Genomic DNA, 20066 nt, shown 5'->3' on the forward strand with positions numbered 1-20066 from the left:
CCACGCAGACGGTAAAGGACATTGTGAAAGAGGCGCGCTACGCCCTGCAGGTGGGACGGTGAGGGCAGTCCCGCCTCACCCCAGTCGAAGCAAGTCTGACAGGTGTTAGCGTGCTGCCCGGAAGGGAGCGAGTCTTGGTTGTTAGACGAAAACAGGTTTTCCAAAATAAAGTTTTACGCTTTAGGCTGTCGTGACCTATTTGAGCCAACAAGTCCCACTTAGTTCTGGCCGTTTAGCGGGAGTTCAGTCGTGCCTCACAGTGAAGGGGCTTTCGTTCATTCCCGCTGTAAAAAAAACCTCCATTTAGGACAGCGGTTCTCAACCTGTGGGTCGCGACCCCTTTGGAGGTCGAACGATCCTTTCACAGGGGTCGCCTAAGGCCATCGGAAAACACATATATAATTACATATTGTTTTTGTGATTAATCACTATGCTTTAATTATGTTCAATTTGTAACAATGAAAATACATCTTGCATTTCATGGATTAACATGACGATTCATAACAGTAGCAAAATTACAGTTATGAAGTAGCAACGAAATTAATGTTATGGTTGGGGGTCACCACATAAGGAACTGTATTTAAAGGGCCAGAAGGTTGAGAACCACTGATAGAGAGGAGTGGTTTCCCATTGTGCCGCCTCTGGGTTTCAAACCATGCCAACAAGAGCATTTTCGGTAATAGGACTGTTTACTGCTGATGGATCCTTTTCAGTGACACAAAAGATCGGGCAGTAGCTTTGAAATTGTATCTGTACAATAATAGGTCACAGCAAGTAATCACTCTCTGTGTTTCCTCTGTTACTTTCCTGTGGTGTCATATCCAGAAACCATTGCCTAACCCAGGGTCATGAAGAATTAGGCCTGTGTTTTCTTCTAAGTCTATGGTTTTACCTCTTACGTATAGGACCAGTCCATTTTGAATTGACTTTTGTATATCACGTGAGATAGGAGTCCAGTTCTTTGGCACATGGCTATTCAGTTGTCCGGGCAGCATTTGTGGAAATGCTCATGTTTTAGAAGCCATGTGTCTGTCAGAGAGACAACTGTGGGTCCTGTGAAACACAAAGCCTACAACTGATAAAGATACATCTACACACACATACCCTGTTGGTTCTGTTTCTCGGGAGAACCCTGACTGATACAGCTGGGTTCCATCTCCCTCTCCCTATCCAGCTCTCAAACAGACCGCCACAAGCTGCACACGATAGACCGAGCCTCCAAGACTCCTAACCTACCAGCAGAAAGATGGCATCTTCCCTGATAGCTGTGCAGAAAGGTCCAAGGGAAATTCTGAATGGCCTGGCGTGAGTCAAATGGCTTTCCCTGAATCGTTCGCTGTAGTTAGATGGGTAGAAGACCTTGGTATGCGTCGCTTCAGGAGTGAGGAAAGAGGATTGCATATGACAAGAGCTGGTTCAGCTCCACCTAAAATATATTAAATGGCTTCCCCATATGAAAGAGTGTTTCTGATAGAAGAAGGGGAGAGGCATGCAGGACAGGCAAGACACCGCTCCACCAGTCCCGTCACTTGGCTAGAGGATTACCGACCCAGGACTTGGTTTATGTTTAACAGCTCTCCCATTCCTATAGTACAATTGATTCCAGTTTTTTTGTTTGTTATTTTTATTGATTTCGGAGAGGAAGGAAGAGGGAGAAAGAGATAGAAACATCAATGATGAGAGAGAATCATTGATTGGCTGCCTCCTGCACGCCCCCCACTGGGGATCAAGCCTGCAACCCGGGCATGTGCCCTTGACCGGAATCGAACCTGGGACCCTTCAGTCCGCAGGCTGACGCTCTATCCACTGAGCCAAACCAGCTAGGGCTGATTTCAGTTTTTAAGCCACCAACTAAAAAGAAACTACTCTGCTTTCTAACTCCAATAAAAGTTACTAATGACCTTATTACCTATAAGTCTGGGGTTGCATAAAAGCATTATATAACAAAGAATTTAAATGGAATTATTTCTTTTTAAAATTCATTATCATGATTCTAGAGCAATAGAACAAATACACAAAACAGTGTCTAATATTTTATTTTAACATAAGTTGTCATCATCTTAGAAATGTGTGTTAAGAGAAATGACATGCAATTCTCTTATATCCAGTTTTAATTATATAAGTGCATCATAAGTTTTCAGTTTTTATTATGGATACACTGTTCAGAATTTAATTGTGCTTGCAAAAAGTTGTAAAGCTGTTATTTTGTCCATAATTTCATATGCTCCTATCATAGTTAGCACCCGAGTTAGTTGATCTCTTAAAGCAGCAGTAGACAAGTTTCTATTTTTCATTTTCCACCTATCAAGTACTCGCTGGACTTTCTCGCTTAATAAAACAGTGCTGAAAAAGTTTTTAAATAGAAATTATGTAAAGAACATAGTTTTAAACTACGTAAATATTGTATGTTTAGGTTTTAAAACTAATTTACCAGATTGAAGTGAGGATTACATTAATTGGTAAAGATAGTCCATATAAAAATTTAACAGAAAAAATGTTATCCCCATGCCACCCCTTGCTTCCTTGTAGAAAATCATCAATTCAGTTAACATTCAATTCTGATTTACTCAAGACTTCAAAACAATAATTATGGATTATTTACTATAAACCAGAATACTACTGCTACAGTTCCACATGCTATGTAACTTGATTTCATGACAACTCTCTTAGCTAAGTATATCCATTTTACCAGTGAAGAAACTAAGGCACAGAAAAGGTAAGGGAATTATATAAGGTCACAAAATTGGTTGGGATTTAAAGCTAAGCAGTCAGTCCTCAGATTCCATGTTCTTAACTACTGCCTATTTCTATAGGGATCTCAAGTACAATAAACTAAAATGAGCATTCTATAGCAAATTAGAGTTCATGTTAATATGAATGTCTCACAATCATGTAATCTATATATATAAAAGCCTAAGTGACCGAACAACAGAATGGCCATTCCATATAAAAATTACATAACGACCAGTCGCTATGATGCACACTGACCACCAGGGGGCAGACGATCAATGCAGGAGCTGGCCCCTGGTGGTCAGTGTACTCCCACAGCAGGAGCACCGCTCAGCTGACCAGCAGGTGGCACCAGGCTTACAGCTGATGAGCATGGCTGCAGCAGCGCGAGCCTCTCCCACCTCCGCAGCAGCACTACCAAGTGGTGACAGAGGCAGGCACAGCCAGGGCCAGGATGAGCGGGAGCTGCGCAGCACCCAGCCTTGGGCTCCTCCTCAGCCACCTGCCCTTTGTGTTCTACTACACCCCTCAGGGGATGTTGGACTGCTGGTTTCAGCCCGATCTGACATCCCCCAAGGGATCCCAGATTGCGAGAGGGCACAGGCCAGGCTGAGGAACACCACTGTGGACAAATCCGTGCATTGGGTCTCTAGTATTAATATGAATCAGAACATAAAAATAAGCTTTATATCACGTCATTCATACGTACCTCTTTGTAGATGTATCTATTTCTGAGGTTACCAGGTTTAATTTTTGACACAAAAATTGAAAACTTGTTTCAGTGATGTTGTTTGCAACTATTTTCAAGATCTTCTCTAAGATTTTGTCTACATTTGAACATAAAAGAAAATTTAGGCCATCACTTTTGAAAAACACACAGTATTTTGAGCTAATATTATTTCTAGGTTTCTACTGGGCTCCTACCAAATGAATATGTTGAGTCAATTGGAAAGTTAAATGCAGACCTGATATACAAACTGGCTTTTTAATGTGCTTCTTTATGTACTATCTTGAGAAGCCAAGTTCATATCTATAATATATGGTGTAGGCCCTGGCTGGGTAGCTTTAGCTTTGTTGGTTAGAGCATCATTCCAATACACCAAAGTTGTGGATTCGATCTTCAGTCAGGGCACATACAAGAAGCAACCAATGCCCCTTGCCCCTATTTTTCAGTGGTTAGAGTATCTGTCAGCATACCAAATGGTTGCTGGTTCAATTCCAGTCAAGGACCAAGTACCTGGGTTGCAGGTTCCATCCCTGCTCCTAGTCAGGACATGTGTGAGAGGCAATCAATGTGTCTTTCTCACTGTCTCTCCTCCTACCCCCTCCCTTCCACTCTAGCTAAAAAAATCAATGGAAAAAATATCCTCAGGTGAGGATTAATACAGAAAGCAACAACCAAAAAAAATGCATAAATAAATGGAACTGTGTAACAACTCTCTCTCTCTCTCTCTCTCTCTCTCTCTCTCTCCCTTCCTCTCAAATCAATAAATAAAATTTTAAATATACGGTGTATGTATGCATATTTTATATTCTAATCCCTTATTTAATGAATGTTGACAGATATGGAGAGCTTAGTTTATTTTAAAAAAAAAAAGCTAGCTAATTTGAACAGTACTCTTTTTGTTGTTGACCCTAAGGTACTTTGGAAATTTTTAAGAACTAGCAATCTCCCACCCCTCTGTAATCATCTCAAATATGTTCTATGCTTTCTGGTGGGTTTTTTTAATTTATTATTCATGCCATTAATCCTTCAAGCTAAATTGTATGCTAATGGTATAAACAAAAATCCAATCTTTTAAGTAAAATGTTTAGGAAGAGACCCCATGTTCTTTGTTATTGCACAATAAATACATCTCCCATGATGACATTCTCTTTACTCTCTGGGCGCCCAGCCTGCAGTACAAAGGCCCCTGGGGCATGAAGAAAGGAGATAAAGGCTAGAGGGTTCTCTTGTTTTTACTGACTTTGATCTGTTGCCATTACCCATTGTACTTTTACCATCAAGGCTAGAGCCACATGAATCCTTCCTCAAGAACTTGGGATAACCGAATTTCAGGAAGAAGTTTCAGTCATGAAGTTTACAGACTTCTCTAAAGTACTGTTACCTAACAGGAATTATTTATGGATCCTGGAAACCCCTAAAATCTTTATTTTACAGAAATAAAGTTACCACAAAATGTGCCCTGATTAGGAATGTAACCATGACCTCCTGGTTCATAGGTTGACATTCAACCACTGAGCCACACACACCGGGAAGCAAACTATCTTTTAATTTATAAATGATACTAGGAAATAACTCATAAGCTAGGCACTCACTTGTCACCTACCATCTCTTTCCTCTGCCCTCTGTAGATAGCATGCAATAGTATACAATTGTTTTCCTTTACAGATTTCCATTGGAGGTCTCAGCAAAGGGTTACCATCAAAATTTATATCCTTCAGTGAGAAAAGGTTGTGAATACCACTAGGCAGAGCTGTAAGATTATTTCCTAATAGAAAAAATATATAATTGAATTGTACCTTTCTGTAAAAGAAAATTATGGAGATAACTATAGGGCATCTACTGTGTCTCAATGGCAAATACCCGAGAACCCTCAAAATGCTGGCAAATCATGAGTCATAAGTTCTTACTGTTGTCCACTTGCTAGGATCGAAAAGAAGGAAGCGTAGAAACGTCAGTGGCTCCTTTCTCTCATAGAGGATGGCAAAATGAGAAAGGAGGCTTTTCTCTTATGGAGTAGGTGTGATGGTCATTTTTTTAAGTAAATTTTTTTATTTGGGATACTTTCAGGTTTACAGAAAACTTGGAGAAATTGTAGAGAGTTCCTGTGTATTCAGCTAGTTTAAGTTTCCCCTGATGTTATCATCTCATGTTACAGTGTTACATTGGCTAAATCTAAGAAACTAACATTGGCACATTACTATTAAATAAACTTTGGACTTTTTTTTTTTATTTCATTAGATTTTCCATCAGTACCCTTTTCCTGTTCCAGAATCCATTCCAGGACAGCACACTGCACACAGTTAGCTCTTCTTAGTCCCTCTGGTCTGTGGCAGTTTCTCAGTCTTTCCTTGTTTTTCATAACCTTGACAGTTTGAGTTGCACTAGGTAGGTGTTTTGTAGAATATTCCCAAACTTGCGTTTATCTGGTATATTTTCTCATGATTAGACTGAGGTTATAGGTTTTTGGAAATAATACCACAGGGGTGAAGTGCCTCATCATATCATATCTCAAGTAAATATCACAAAATCAACATTATTTATGCCTGGGAATAGGTACATAGGTACTTACTATTTCCTGTAAGTTATTTTTTAAAATGCCAGCCTAGTATTTTTGTGCTTTGGGAAATCTTTAGAGTGAGTGATTTACTTTTTGTTTGTTAATGTAGTGACTTACTTTATAAAAGACTGTAAGGTATCTATATATATAAAAGGCTAATATGCAAAGTGTCCCCTTGGGAGTTCGACCAGGAGACCAGGAGTTTGATCGCTCGCTATGACCACCAGGGGGTGGCACGGAATGAAGGAAGGCCTTGGCCGGCAGCCGGAAGGCCCTGATCGGCCCTGACTGCCAGCCAGGCCTAGGGACCCTACCTGTGCATGGATTTCGTGCACTGGGCCTCTAGTTAGAATATAATAGAGTATAGGAGTGGAGTCAAGGAAGTCAACAGAGAAAGGAAAACAGAAAACACTGACCTAAGGTTGGATAGGTAGGTGTGTGTGTACAGGGAGGGAAGAGGTCAGGTTCAGAAAGGGAAGAAAGGGTATAGGCAGGAAGGACAGAATGAAAAAATATTCAGTTCCCCAGCTGGATTATAACCTGTTTCAGGAAAGGAACTGGGCCTTATGTTCTACTCACATTTTCTGAACCTACAACAGCTATTTCCTTCCAATGGGCACTTAATACATTATCTTATCAGTTTGCCATTCTGTCTTGTTAGTAAAATTTGCAACCTAGACACTAATACTCTACTTATTGATTATACTTGACACTCACCACTCAAGTCTAGTTTCTGGAGTTGTTTTAAAGATAGAATAGATGGTGGCAGATATCTTATTTGATTGTTGTATGCAAGTAAACTGACCAAGCTTCTCATTTCCCCTATATTTCTTGGAAGCTCTCTGATTGCATTATTTGAGATATCAAGTCCTTTAAGTTGAGTCATTTTAGACAGCTCTTGTGGAAGTCTTGTTAACTGTAACAAAGATTAAACAATTATATTTTCAATGAATATTTCTATGACTAAGACTTCTAAAATCAAATAGAAGGATTATTTTTTGTCTTAAAAAGGAGATATTTTTATATGTCACAAATTCTTGCGACTCTTTGCTAAAACCCACCACGTACTGTGTGATATCCAAGTACTGATCCATGCTACCAATTCTATATGATTGGAAATATTTTCCTATAAAGCGATGTGTTGAGAAATGTATTTGTAAGCCATGTTTGAGGTTATAAAAAGCCTATCCTTTAAAAATAAAACAGTCCAACTAAATTTAAACACATACACATATACTACATCATAGATTTTGATCGCCCCCAGTCCCACCTTCCCCCAAATCCCAAAATAGCAGTTTCTTACCTTTCTGCCATTTTTCTGACTCATATTCAGCTCTTTCAGTGATTGCAGTTGACACAGTTCAGTAGGAAAATATATAAATTGATTGCTTGAGATATTTAATTTCTGAATTCTTTTTAAGTTACAGATCTCTGAAGGGATATTCTGTATTTGGTTTTCTGAAATATCAAGTACTTGCAAATTTGCTAAAGTACACACTTGTATGGGGAAAGTTTGAAATTTATTACAGCATAAAATAAGAACTTGGAGTGATGCCATACTGGAAATAGATGATGGAATTGTCCTTATTTGGTTTTTACTAAGATCCAGGTATTGAAGATTAATAAGAGAACATAAGTGCTCAGAAAATATGAGGAGTTTGTTTTCATTCAACTCTAAGTGAAGCAATTGTTTACTGAAAGATATATCCACAGGTATTTCTGAAATATAATTTCCATTAATAATCAAATAATAAAGATACTCTAAAGCACACAAACCTATTGGAAAGTACATTATTTTATTATAACTCAACTCAACTTTAGTTATTTTCTTGCAGTTTTTTATTTCAATGGGAACATCTATGATTATATTTCCTGACAATCCTAGGCTAAGTATATTATTAAGATGTGAGATATCTTCGGGTATTCTTACTATGTTATTTCTGTTTAAATTGAATTTTCTTAAATTTTTAAGCTTGTGGATGTTCTTAGGAAGTTTTGTTAATTGATTATCGCTGAGACTAAGGCATTCTAACATTACACAATGGGAAATATTCTCTGGTATTTCTTTCAATAAATTTTTATCAAGTATTAGAATCCTAAGTTTCCTAAAATTTTCAATTCTGTGTGAAATAACTTCTAATTTATTGTCAATCAGTTGGAGTTCTTGCATTTTGAGCAATTGAAAAATTTCCACCGACAAAAATGTAAGTTTATTGTGATCCAATAAAAGTTTTTCTAAATTTTTAAGCTCCCTAATTTCCTTTGGCAAACTGTTTATCAGGTTTCCAGTGAGGTTTAGTGAAATTAACTTTGAAAGGAAGCACAAAACTTTAGGAAATATTGTTAACTGATTGTATTCCAAATTGAGAATGCTCAAGTTTTTTAAACTAGACAAAGTATCTGGTATATATTTTAAGTTATTATTAGCCAAACTTAAAATTTTCAAGTTTCTAAGGCTTTCTAAGCCAGAAGGAAAATTCTCGATGTAATTGTTATTTAAAAAGAGTTGCCTGATTTTCTTAAGCTGTGATATTTCTTTAGGAATATGTGAAATTTGGTTGTGACTGACATTTAATATCCTTAAATTGCGAAGCAACTGAATTTCAGTTGGAAATGATGATAACCCGTTGTCTTGCAAGGATAGAATTTCAAGTCCTAGCAGATTATATAAGTCTGCTCGTTTAAAACCTTTGATTTTGTTCTGGTCTAAATATAGATATTTTACACCTTTTGTTTTTAAAATGCCTTTAGGGAATTCTTGTAAACCCTTGGCCTTGAGGTTAATAGTAAGGTTACCTGACTTTAAGTTAAGTCCTTTTTGATATTCTTCAGAGAGTTGTGGGCTAATTTTTCCTAATATTTCATGAGATAGGAAGTCAGCAGAGGCCTGATATTTAGCAGTCATCTCAGTTATTGATAATGATGGACCTTGTGAAGTTTTGGTTGTTGACTGCGAACTGTCCCGGGTAACTACTGTTTTAGAAAAAGTTTTCCTTTGTTCTTCATTACTCTTAGGCTTACTTTCAGAGGAGGATGTTGCTGTATCATACTGTATACCAAATGTATCCATGGCAGGATGTGTTTCATAAATCTGGTCAGAAGGTTTCCCATCAGAAGCTTCCTTTAATAAATCTGATGTTTTTTTTAATAAATCCAGGCTTCTCCATCAACTCTGATTCAGATTCTTTCTTGAATAGACTAGTGATATCCTCTACTTCTTCTGAAATAGTCTCCAAACATCTTATTTGCTAATATGTTTTATACCAATATAAGGTTGTAACTCAGTCTTAATTTTGATGTTTAATTTTTTCCTTTGAACCTAGAAAACAAATGCTGATGTTAAAAGAAGAGATGTTATGAAAACGTCAAAATTACAAATTAATTTTAATACACTTTGTAATGTATAATGAGTAATTTAATAAATGTAAAACAATATATTTATAACATAAATTAATTTACATATGATTAATGGTTAAGGATGATTTATTGATTACATGCATCACATGAAACTCGAAATCGCATTAAAATTATAGAAAGGAATAAAAAAGATTTCAAACAATTAGAAAGGATAGATAAAGAAATGAAATAATTCAACAAATGTTTGGAAGGCAAAAGAGATAGCCAGTGGGACCCCTCACCCCCATGCCACATGCAGAGTGCCATACCCATTGTGGACAGCGAAGGTTTATAGATGATACTGAAGTGTCTTCTCACTACCGTACTGTCAAATTCAGTACATTGTGACAAATTCCCAATAGATAGAAGTAACATTCCTTAAGGAAAGAGGGATCGCTTTCTGTAGCAGTAAACTAGAAGTAAAACAACCTTTTCAAGGGCTGAAGACTAAGTCTTTTATGTGATTCCTGAGGTACCCGCACAGCTGGAGAGCACCCGTCCTCAGATGTGTGTGTCCCAGCTCCCATAGGTCCCTTCTCCAAGTCCATAGTTTTTAATAACCCAACTTCTTTCCTTTGTATGTTTATCACCAGGATAGTAGCTACTTCCTAGATTTACTATGACTGTGTTACTGCAGTTTCCCCTTAACTTTTTAGTTCTCTAATACTTGTTTACACACCTTCCTAAATTAAATCCTTTCTTTAAACTGGTATGGTTTCAATATTTCCCAAACTCTCTAAGAGAATAGAAAAAGAGGGAACATTTTTCAACTTGTTTTATGAGAATAACACTAACCTTTACATCAAAACCTAATGAGGACAATATGAAAAAAAAATTACAGGCCAAATTTACTCAAGGCAAAAAATGCAAAAATTCTAAGCATTAAAAAACTGTTCTAATATAAAAACCAGCAGTGTATAAAAAGGAAAATGTTTTCTGACTAAGTTGCATTTGTCCCAGAAATGCAAGTTTGGATTTTAACATTAGAAAATTAACATAATTTGCCACATTAAGAGATTAAAGGAGAAAACGCATATGATCATTACAACAGATGCCGAAGCAGTTGATAAATTGCAACATTTTTCATGATTTTAGAAACTAGGAATAGATGGGAATTATCTTAATCCGTTAAAGGGCATCCATAAAAAAAATCTATAATAAATATCACTCTTGGTGTTGAAACCGTGAAATTTTTCCTTTGATACTGAAAGCAAGAAAATGATGTCCTCTATCATAATTTTTTTCTTTTTTAAATATATTTTTATTGATTTCGGAAAGGAAGGGAGAGGTAGAGAGAGATAGAAACATCAATGATGAGAGAGAATCACTGATCAGCTGCCTCCTTCACGCCCCACACTGGGGATCAAGCCCGCAACCTGGGCCTGACCGAGAATCAAACGGTGACCTCCAGGCCCATAAATCAACCCTCAACCATTGAGTCATACCGGCTGGGCTCTTCATCATTTCTACCTCAATAGTGGGGGGTATGCAGGAGGCAGCTGGTCAATGATTCTCTCTCATCATTGATGTTTCTATCTCTCCCTTCCTCTCTGAAGTCAATAACAAATAAACAACTCAGAATTTTATGCCTATGGTTATGAGTAATTTTGCTGAAATATTTCCTTTTCTGTACTGTTCTTGTCCAGTTTTGCTGTTAAGGTTATACCCACATAAGTTATACCCAAATAATTATTCTAATTATCTATTATAAGGGTAATCAGTTCCTTGAAGGTTCTGTAAAATTTGATTTTTAAAATCTTATTAATATGATTTAATAGTTACTGGTTTGTCCAAGTTTTCTTTTAATTCTTGAGAGGAGTGGAGAAGTAATGCTTTCCCCTGGCTCCATGTTCCCATATGGAGGAAATTCTGCTGGAGACCAAGATCAACAGTAATTGATATAAATGTGAGGAGTCTGGCAAAAGGCTGACCAGGACTCCTTTTGATACTCACAGGGTGAATATCTACATTTTATTACCTGCTGCTAACTCAATGGCCCAAAGCAAACTCCCCCAAGACCTGGCAATCTTACTGTTTACTAAACATTACCATTGATATGTCTGTTTGCATACCTAAAGGCAATTGTGTATTCGAGCTAATAAAAGCAGCTGGGAAAGGAGCAAAGGAGAGAGCTTGACCTCTATGGTTAGGCTGTCCTCTGGTTCCCCCGGTAATCAGAAAATTAATATTTCACCTTGTGTATCATTTGTGCATCAGCCCTTCCTCCAAGTCTTTGAACCCGCGAAAGCCACGCTAGCCGTGGACTCTCCCAAAACTCTATTTGTGTAATGCCCTTGGCCTTGAGCCTCATCTCCACAGTATCTCCTCTACAAAGACTTAGATGACTGATGATCTCAGTTCCTTCTGGGCTCTTTCCTTCGGGTCTTCCTGCCTGCAAGAGTTGTGTTCTAGCCCTAGTGGGTTTGGCTGAGTGGATAGAGCATCAGCCTGAAGACCATAGGGTCCCAGGTTCTATTCTGGTCAAGGGCACATACCTTGGTTGCAGGCTCCTCCCTGGTCCTGACCCTGGTCGGGACTCGTGCAGGAGGCAACCAATTGATGTGTTTCTCTCACATCGATGTTTCTCTCTGTTTTTCCCTCTCTCTTCTACTCTCCCTAAAAATCAATCTAAAAATATCCTCGGGCAAGGATAAACAACAACAACAACAAAGAGCTGTGTTTTAGTCAGCTGTCTTCCATAGAGGTTTGCATACCTGCTGAGGGAACCAGGGAGTGTTCATCTGTGTGATGACAAAGTAATGTCCAATTCAGAGGTGAATAAATTACAAGTTCACTTAGCTGCAGACCAAAGCCACTTTCTAATGCCACCACGCTTTAATACAGTTCCTCATGTTGTGGTGACCCCCAACCATAAAATTATTTTCGTTTCTACTTCATAACTGTAATTTTGCTACTGTTATGAATCCTAATGTAAATATCTGATATGCAGGATGTATTTAGGCGACCCCTGTGAAAGGGTCATTTGACCCCCAAAGGGGTCGAGACTCACAGGTTGAGAACCACTGCTCTAAACTGCTTTTACCAGTAATAAATGTGATAATCTGATCCCCTTCTGCCTGATTATATTTCATAATAAAGAATTGGGGAGGGGAAGAAAGAGTATTATTCTTTGAACACTTCTCAGGTTGCAACATCTGATACATTGGCTGAATACTTTGAAAAATAAATACAATTTAAGGCTCTGGGGTGGCAGTGTCCATGGCTTATGACCTTAGAGTTTCGACCTTGTCCTTTTTTGTAGCAGCCCAGATTGTATATTTGTTTTTTGTGGGGATGGCATCTTCAGGTGGCTTTTAGCCCTTGGGTTTTAGTAAGCATGACATACATGGAATTGTGATCTTGATTGGTAACCACAGTTTATGGGAGTTTTATCCCCAGGTGTTTGGTTGTTTTTCTGCAAAAGGGTTGTTTTGGCTTTATTTTTTATAGTGGTAAAATAGATATAAAATTGATTATTTAATTATTTTAAGTATAAAGTTAGTAGCATTGTTGTCTGTCATTGTTGTCTAACAAAAGGGCTGTTTTGGTTTTTTTTCAAATGCCAAATTTATTAAACAAGCTTCTCTGGTCTCCATGTGTGGATACCTACAGATTGACCATGAATGCTACACCCAACTTGGATTGGCATTCTAGGAGCAACTGAGCCAGAGATGAAATCTCCTGTTCTCTTAATCCAAATTAGGTCATGTGCCCAACCCTGAACCAATAACTGTAGCCAGGAGCCAGAGTAATACTGTTGTTTTAAGATATTGCCACTTGGCTCACTTCTAGAGACAGGGGTGATATATGCCTCTCCCAAATCACATGGGGGATAGATAGATTATATAGGTAGATAGGTGGATGGATAGATGATAGATAGATAGATAGATAGATAGATAGATAGATAGATAGATATCAGGGAGATAGAGCAACCCAAAGCTAGAACAGATGCTGGAGAAAAAAACTATGATGTTTCCTATAGCCACTTCCTAGAGATAACTGGTGTTAAATATCATACACATTCTTTTTTTTTCTACAAAATTGAGACCTTACCCAATATAGTAGCTCCTAGTTACACCTGTTTCAATTTAAATGAAATTAAATTACAATTTAGCTCAATCATTGTAGCCACATTTCAAGTGCTCAATAGCTACCTTATTAGCTATTATTTCAAGTGCTCATGACCTTATTAAACAGTGCAGATATCAAACATTTCCATCATCACAGAATATACACCAGAGTTAGCTTGTGATTCAAAATTAAATATTTGAAAGGCTTATCTTTCATGGCTGCAGTGCATCCCTTTGAAAGATGTGCCAACAATTATTTAACCATTTCATGTGGGCATGTTTAAGGCTGATACAGATAAAGAGCATTCTAAAAGTACTCTCATCCTGCCTGACCAGTGTGGCTCAGTGGTTGAGTGGACCTATGAACCTGGAGGTCACAATTCAATTTCTGTTCATGGCACATGCCAGTGTTGCGGCCTTGATCCCAGAAGGGGAAGTGCAGGAGGCAGCAGATCAATGATTCTTTGTCATCATTGATGTCTCTCTCCCTCTCTCCCTCTCCCTTCCTCTCTGAAATAAATAAAAATATATTTTAAAAGAACTCTCATCCTCACAAGTACTGAAGGTGTCATGTAAAAGTAAACATTGTCAATTTGAAGTACAAACACTGCCTTTTTAATTATTCAAAGTGTGCATACATTTCTTTGGACACAGAGTTCCCCCCTCCCCCAAAGAACGTATATACTTTCATAGCTGATAACTTACTTAATTTTCACTCCTTTTCAAGTTTAACTTATTTGAAATAATGGGTGAAGCCAGACTAAGCTTTGAACAAAAAATTTATACACTAGATATTTTTATGGGGATACAAAAGGGCGCACAAACACCAAACGAAATGATTCTTGATGTTTGTGATCCCATTGCCTCGCATTATCAGCAGTGCCTGGGCCAGGACAGTCATCAGTTTGAAAACAGGGTTGACAAAACAAATTATTCATTTCTGTAGATTCTTTTAAATTTTGAAAAAGAACTGTATGGTAATAAACACTGACTTTATAATCATTCAAAGTGTGTGTACATTTTAGGGGGACGCCCCTTATTAGTAAAGTTGAACAGCGACGCGATGGACTTGTTACATATCTGAGAGACATGGACATTCAGGGAGCCAACTGTTTCCTCGAGGAGTGGGGGAAGAGAGAGAGGCTCCACTACAGAAGCTAAAGCAACGTTTGACAGATGCGCACACGTGAGAGGTGGGTATCCCTGGGGCATGCAAGAGAGGGAGGACATGCAGAGCTGCTGGTGACGCGGCGGGCGGGGAGGGAGGAGGAGAAAACCTGCGTTTGGATGAGACGGTCGTTGAAGTAAGTCACAGCACTTCGCACCACCTGGAGATTCCCCCGGCGCCTGCAGCCAGGCACTGAGGCGGCCTGGGCACGCGGGGAGTGTCCCGCGTCTGGGCTGGGCCGCGCCCCTGCGCTTTTGTGCGCTGGCCCCAGGTCACACTGGAACTTTGCGCGGCAGGCCAGGTCCTGTGTTCAACTCTCCAGCAGCGACGCGCGAGCCCAGCGAGCTGGGTAGAGAAGGCGGGCCTGGGTCCTGACTGGCTTGGCGTCTATGGATACAGGCACCGTGAAAATGCCACTTCGTGACGTGAGGGACGCACGGCTCCTGGAGCCAACCACTTTTTGTCTCGGTTACCCCCAGGCCATGCTTCAGGCCCGGCCAGGCTCCCCAATCATGAACCAACTGAAGGCGAGCAAACGGAGCCCAAGAATAGCACGCTCCTCTGGGACAGGCGGTGACTGTGCCGCTGTTTAAAGGGGTCCCCGAGACCACGCTGATTTGGAGATTTGGAGGCGGGTCTGTCCTTGAGGTTACCAGGAGGAGTATGGGGAGTGCGTGTGGGCAGCAGAGGCTGCTGAGCTTTGAGAAAGTCCCTGGAGTGACCTGTGGGCCTCCCTTCTCCCATCATCTAAATAAGCAGGACCAGTCAAGTTACAAGACTAATGTAGTCCTAGCCAATATAAACAAAACACCGTATTCATCAGAAAAACAGGAAGAATTTGTACAATATAAGGATGTAATAGAAGAACAAGATATATAGAGCTTTCAGAAAAGGGAAATAGAAAACTTAAAAAGGACCGTGCTTGGTTTATAAATGTCTAAAATATAGCAAAACTGAATACGCCAGTGAGTTTTACCATGAATGAAATATTCTGAAATTGACACGAATTCATTTATATCTTTTTTAAAAAATATTTTTATTGATTTCAGAGAGGAAGGGAGAGGGAGAGAGGAATAGAAACATCAATGATGAGAATAATTGGTTGACTGCCTCCCACACGCCCCCTATTGGGGATCGAGCCCGCAACCTGGGCATGTGCCCCTGACTGGAATCCAACCAGGACCAGTCCACACGCCAAAGCTCTATCCACTGAGCCAAACCAGCTAAGGCCATTTATATCTTTTGATGAACACAATCACATCTGTATTTCAAAGTTATGTTTAAGATGTCCTTAGAGTGGTAGTTTAACCTCCAATGTGTTACTAACTATAGACTCATGTCAAAGGCTCACCATTCATTTGCAGGGGCTCTTGTCTGCAGAGTAAGGCATTCTACCCTTGCCTGGTCACTGCTGCCTTGGTGAAAAGTCACAGCTTTCCTGACTAGCAGGTGGTTGGCCCACCACATTTCCCAGCCCTTTTCCATAGCCTTGCAGCTGTTATCAAATTGTTTCAGTGTATGGACCTCCCAGCCTCTTCCATCACCACCAAATTCCAATTTGGAATTTAAAGTTGAATACTGAATGCAATCAACTTTCTAGAATTTATGAAAAGCAATCAATAATGAGAGAGAATCATTGATTGGCTGCCTCCTGCACGTCCCCCACTGGGGATCAAGCCCACAAGGCAGGCATGTGCCCTTGACCAGAATTGAACCTGGGACCCTTCAGTCCGCAGGCTGATGCTCTATCCACTGAACCAAACGGGTTAGGGCCCTAAAGCCTTTGCCTCTGGCAACCACTGATCTGTTCTGTGTATCTGTGAGCTTAGGTTTTTTGTTTGTTTTGTTTAGGTTCCACATATGAGATCATATGGTATTTGTCTTTCTGGTTTACTTATTTCACTTAACATAATGCCCTTGAGATCCTCTATGTCCAGATTTCATTTTTATGGCCGAATAATATTTGTGTGTGTGAGAGTTTTAAAGCCACTTGTCTATCTATGGATACTTAGGTTTTTCTGTTTTGGCATTGTAAATAATGCTGCAATAAACATATATATTCATATTACTTTTCAAGATAGTGTTTTTGTTTCCTTCAGATAAATACCCAAAAGTGAAATAGCTGGATCATATGGTAATTTTATTTGTAATTATTTGAGGAACATCATACTATTTTCCCTAGTGGCTGCACCAATTTACATTCCCACCAACAGTGCATGAGGGTTACCTTTTCTCCACATTCTCATCAGTTGTTATTTCTTGACTTTGATGATAGCCATTCTAACAGGTGTAAGGAGATATATTGTTGTGGTTTTGATTTGCATATCCCTAATTAGTAATGTTGAGCACTTTTCCCATGTACCTGTTAGCCATCTGTATGTCTTTGAAAAAAATGTCTATTCAGATGCTCTGCCCATTTATTAAAATCAGATTTTTATCCTATTGAGTTGTATGAGGTCTTCATATATTTTGGATATTAACTTCTTATCAGATTTGCAAATATTTTCTCCCATTCAGTAAGTTGTTGGGCTTGCCTTTTCATTTTCTTGATGGTTTCCTTTGCTGTGAAGAAGCTTTTTAGTTGGATGAACACCCACTTTTTTATTTTTTTGCTTTTGGTGTCAAATCCAAAAGATCATCACCAAGGTGGATGTTAAGGAACTTACCCCCTATGTTTTCATTTAGGATTTTTAGGGATTCAAGTCTTACCTTCAAGTCTTTTTTGTGTATGATGTTAGATAGCTGTCCATTCTTTTGCATGTGCTGTCCAGTTTTCCCAATAGCATTGATTGAAGACACTATCTTTCCCTATTGTATATTCTTGGCTCCTTTGTCATAACTTAATTGACCATATCTGTGTAGGTTTATTTCTGGGAAGTCTATTCTGTTCCATTGATCTATGTGTCTAGTTTTTTGCCAATACCATATTGCTGGAAATGAAGATAATTTGCTGGTGTCCCACAAGTCTATTTGGGGATGGGGGAGGTTGAGGGCATTAAAAGATACTGTTTATTAGTATATTTACCTTCTTTACTCAGTATAAGGTAGAGGGAGAAAAAGCTTCTTAATGTTAACATGGAAATTTATATTACAATTGGTCTTTGGAATATAGGTAGTTTTCTTGAATAACAAATTTATTTTCTCATAGTTTAGATAGTTTTGGTACCCCCCCCCCCTTTTTTTCTTTTAGGAAGTTTAAATACTAAGTTTCTGATTTGTGATTTAAACTCCATATTAGCTAAAAGTAGATTGGGATTTTCCTTAACTAAGAATTGTTTCAAATTTTATTCTTTGAAAAGATATTTTAAAAAATATTTTTATTGCTTTCAGAGAGGAAGGGAGAGGGGGAGAAAGATAGAAACATCAATGATGAGAGAGAATCATTGATCAGCTACCTGGGGATCAAGACTTGCAACCCATGCATGTGGACTGACCAGGAATCGAACCAGGACCTCCTGGTTCCTAGGTTGACTTTCAACTACTGAGCCACACTGGCTGGGCTAAAATTTTATTCTTAACTTGAAAATAACTTCCCAAAACATTTTGTCCTGGTAACTCCTATTACTAGTGTTTATCTGATCCATCTTGGAAATTTTCTTTGCTGTATCTTTCCTCATTTATACAATAATGTAAATGTGAAATATCTTACCATTTATTTCATGACTGATTATGATTAAGAAAGAGGAGAAATGGTTATTAACTTTATAGCACTTAGTAAAATCCTGTGTTTAAATTGTTATACAACATAAAATAATATGTGGTCTGTGAACATCCATATATTTTTGCATAGTAAATAACAAGTAAGGCAACAAATAAAACTAATTAAGATCCTGTGCCATGCTCAGCACAGCCAGAAGTGAACCTGAGGGGTGGGGGTGGGGGTGGGGGAGTGGGGGGGGTGGCGGGCAGTGAAGGATTAAAGAAGACAGACAAGAGAATAAAGCTGGGGCTAGGTGGGACGTTGCTCTTGGAGGGAGAGACAGTGCCACAGTCTGTAAGCCAAGTCTTTATTTTATAGTCAGATCCCACGAGGCAAAGCAAGGGCGTGGTCAAGATGTTTACAATGTTCTCCCGAGTTTCAAATCTACTTAATTAAAGGGTGTCCCAAAATTCACGCAAGAAGTAATTTTGATAGAAAATACAGGTTTATAATTAAAACTTGTAAATTTTTTATTGATTCACAAAGTATACAGTATAGGGTTATGTATGGAATAGCATATCAGGTAAATGGCCTCCACGGCTTTGCTGGCACATATGCAATCTTTTGTTGAAATTTTCTATGACCATTTTGCATAAATGTGGCTGAATTTCGTTGATACAGCGCTCAATTTCCTCCTTCAAGGTGTAGGTGGTCATGGGCTTGTTGGCATAAACCTTAGACTTCAAAAAACCCCAAAGAAAAAAGTCTAACGGCATTAAATCGCATGATCTGGGCAGCCAATTCTGATCACCAAAACAGGAAATTACACGACCAGGAAATGACTCATGCAGTAATTGAATTGTTTCTTGGGCTGTATGGCATGTGGCACCGTCTTGTTGAAACCACATGTCGTCCACATCCATATCTTGCAATTTAGGCACAAAAAACTGGATTATCATGTCTCGATAGCGAGCACCATTAACTGTTATTGCTTGAGCAGCTGCATTTCGGTCATGGAAAATTTCAACAAAAGAGTGCGTATGTGCCAGCAAAGCCGTGGAGGCCATTTACCCGATATGCTATTCCATACATAACCCTATACTGTATACTTTATTACAATTTTTAATTATAAACCTGTGTTTTTTATCAAAATTACTTCTTGCGTGAATTTTGGGACACCCTTTTACATGCACCTGAGAACTCTATCAAGCTTTGTTTTGGCAGCACTTGCCTCAGCCTACATCACTCAGCTACATGGGACCACAGGTTTGGACCATAAGGTCAAGCTTACAACCATAGCCTTTGGCTGTAATTGTGCTGGGAGGCTTTGTGCTCCAAGCTGGGACCTTCACATGGCTTTGCCACGAGAGAACCGTGCCCTCTTACTAGTCCGAGGCTTGAATCTGTCCAAACGTCATAGTTGCTCTCCACAAGATCCAACTTTTAACTATATATACATTTAATTATTTGTCAATGAAATGGCTGAAATAAATAAAAAAATCTAGACTGGCTTTTCTTCCTAGTGGTTATGTGTACAAAAACAAAATTCAATATTAATTGAAAGCAAACAATCAAGAAAGAGAATATGGCACACATTTGACTTTAATAAAAATTGTTCGTCTGTTTTTCTATCTGCAGATGACTTATTTTATGTTCATTCCCTTTCACTGCCCTACTGGTATACAATCAGTAAACACAAAAAAATATTATCAGCATCTATTAAATACAATTCAGAAGGCATGTTATTAAAACATCATATAGCATATTCCAAAAGTCAA

At 38.7% G+C, this 20066-nt stretch overlaps 1 protein-coding gene across 1 annotated transcript; it reads right to left on the reverse strand.

The window, feature by feature from the left end:
• Positions 1-2162: 2162 nt before the first annotated feature.
• On the reverse strand, positions 2163-19355 carry LRRD1 (leucine rich repeats and death domain containing 1). Its single transcript, XM_070423532.1, is given in 9 exon segments — positions 2163-2343; positions 3440-3557; positions 5061-5222; positions 6732-6930; positions 7318-9159; positions 9161-9262; positions 15171-15395; positions 18933-19028; positions 19230-19355. Coding segments are annotated over 9 exon segments (3051 nt in total).
• Positions 19356-20066: the final 711 nt, after the last annotated feature.

The sequence above is a fragment of the Myotis yumanensis genome, unplaced genomic scaffold (assembly GCF_028538775.1).
Source record: "Myotis yumanensis isolate MYYU_CA2020_CCGP unplaced genomic scaffold, mMyoYum1.0.hap1 SCAF_9, whole genome shotgun sequence".
Classification (NCBI taxonomy): Eukaryota; Metazoa; Chordata; class Mammalia; order Chiroptera; family Vespertilionidae; genus Myotis; species Myotis yumanensis.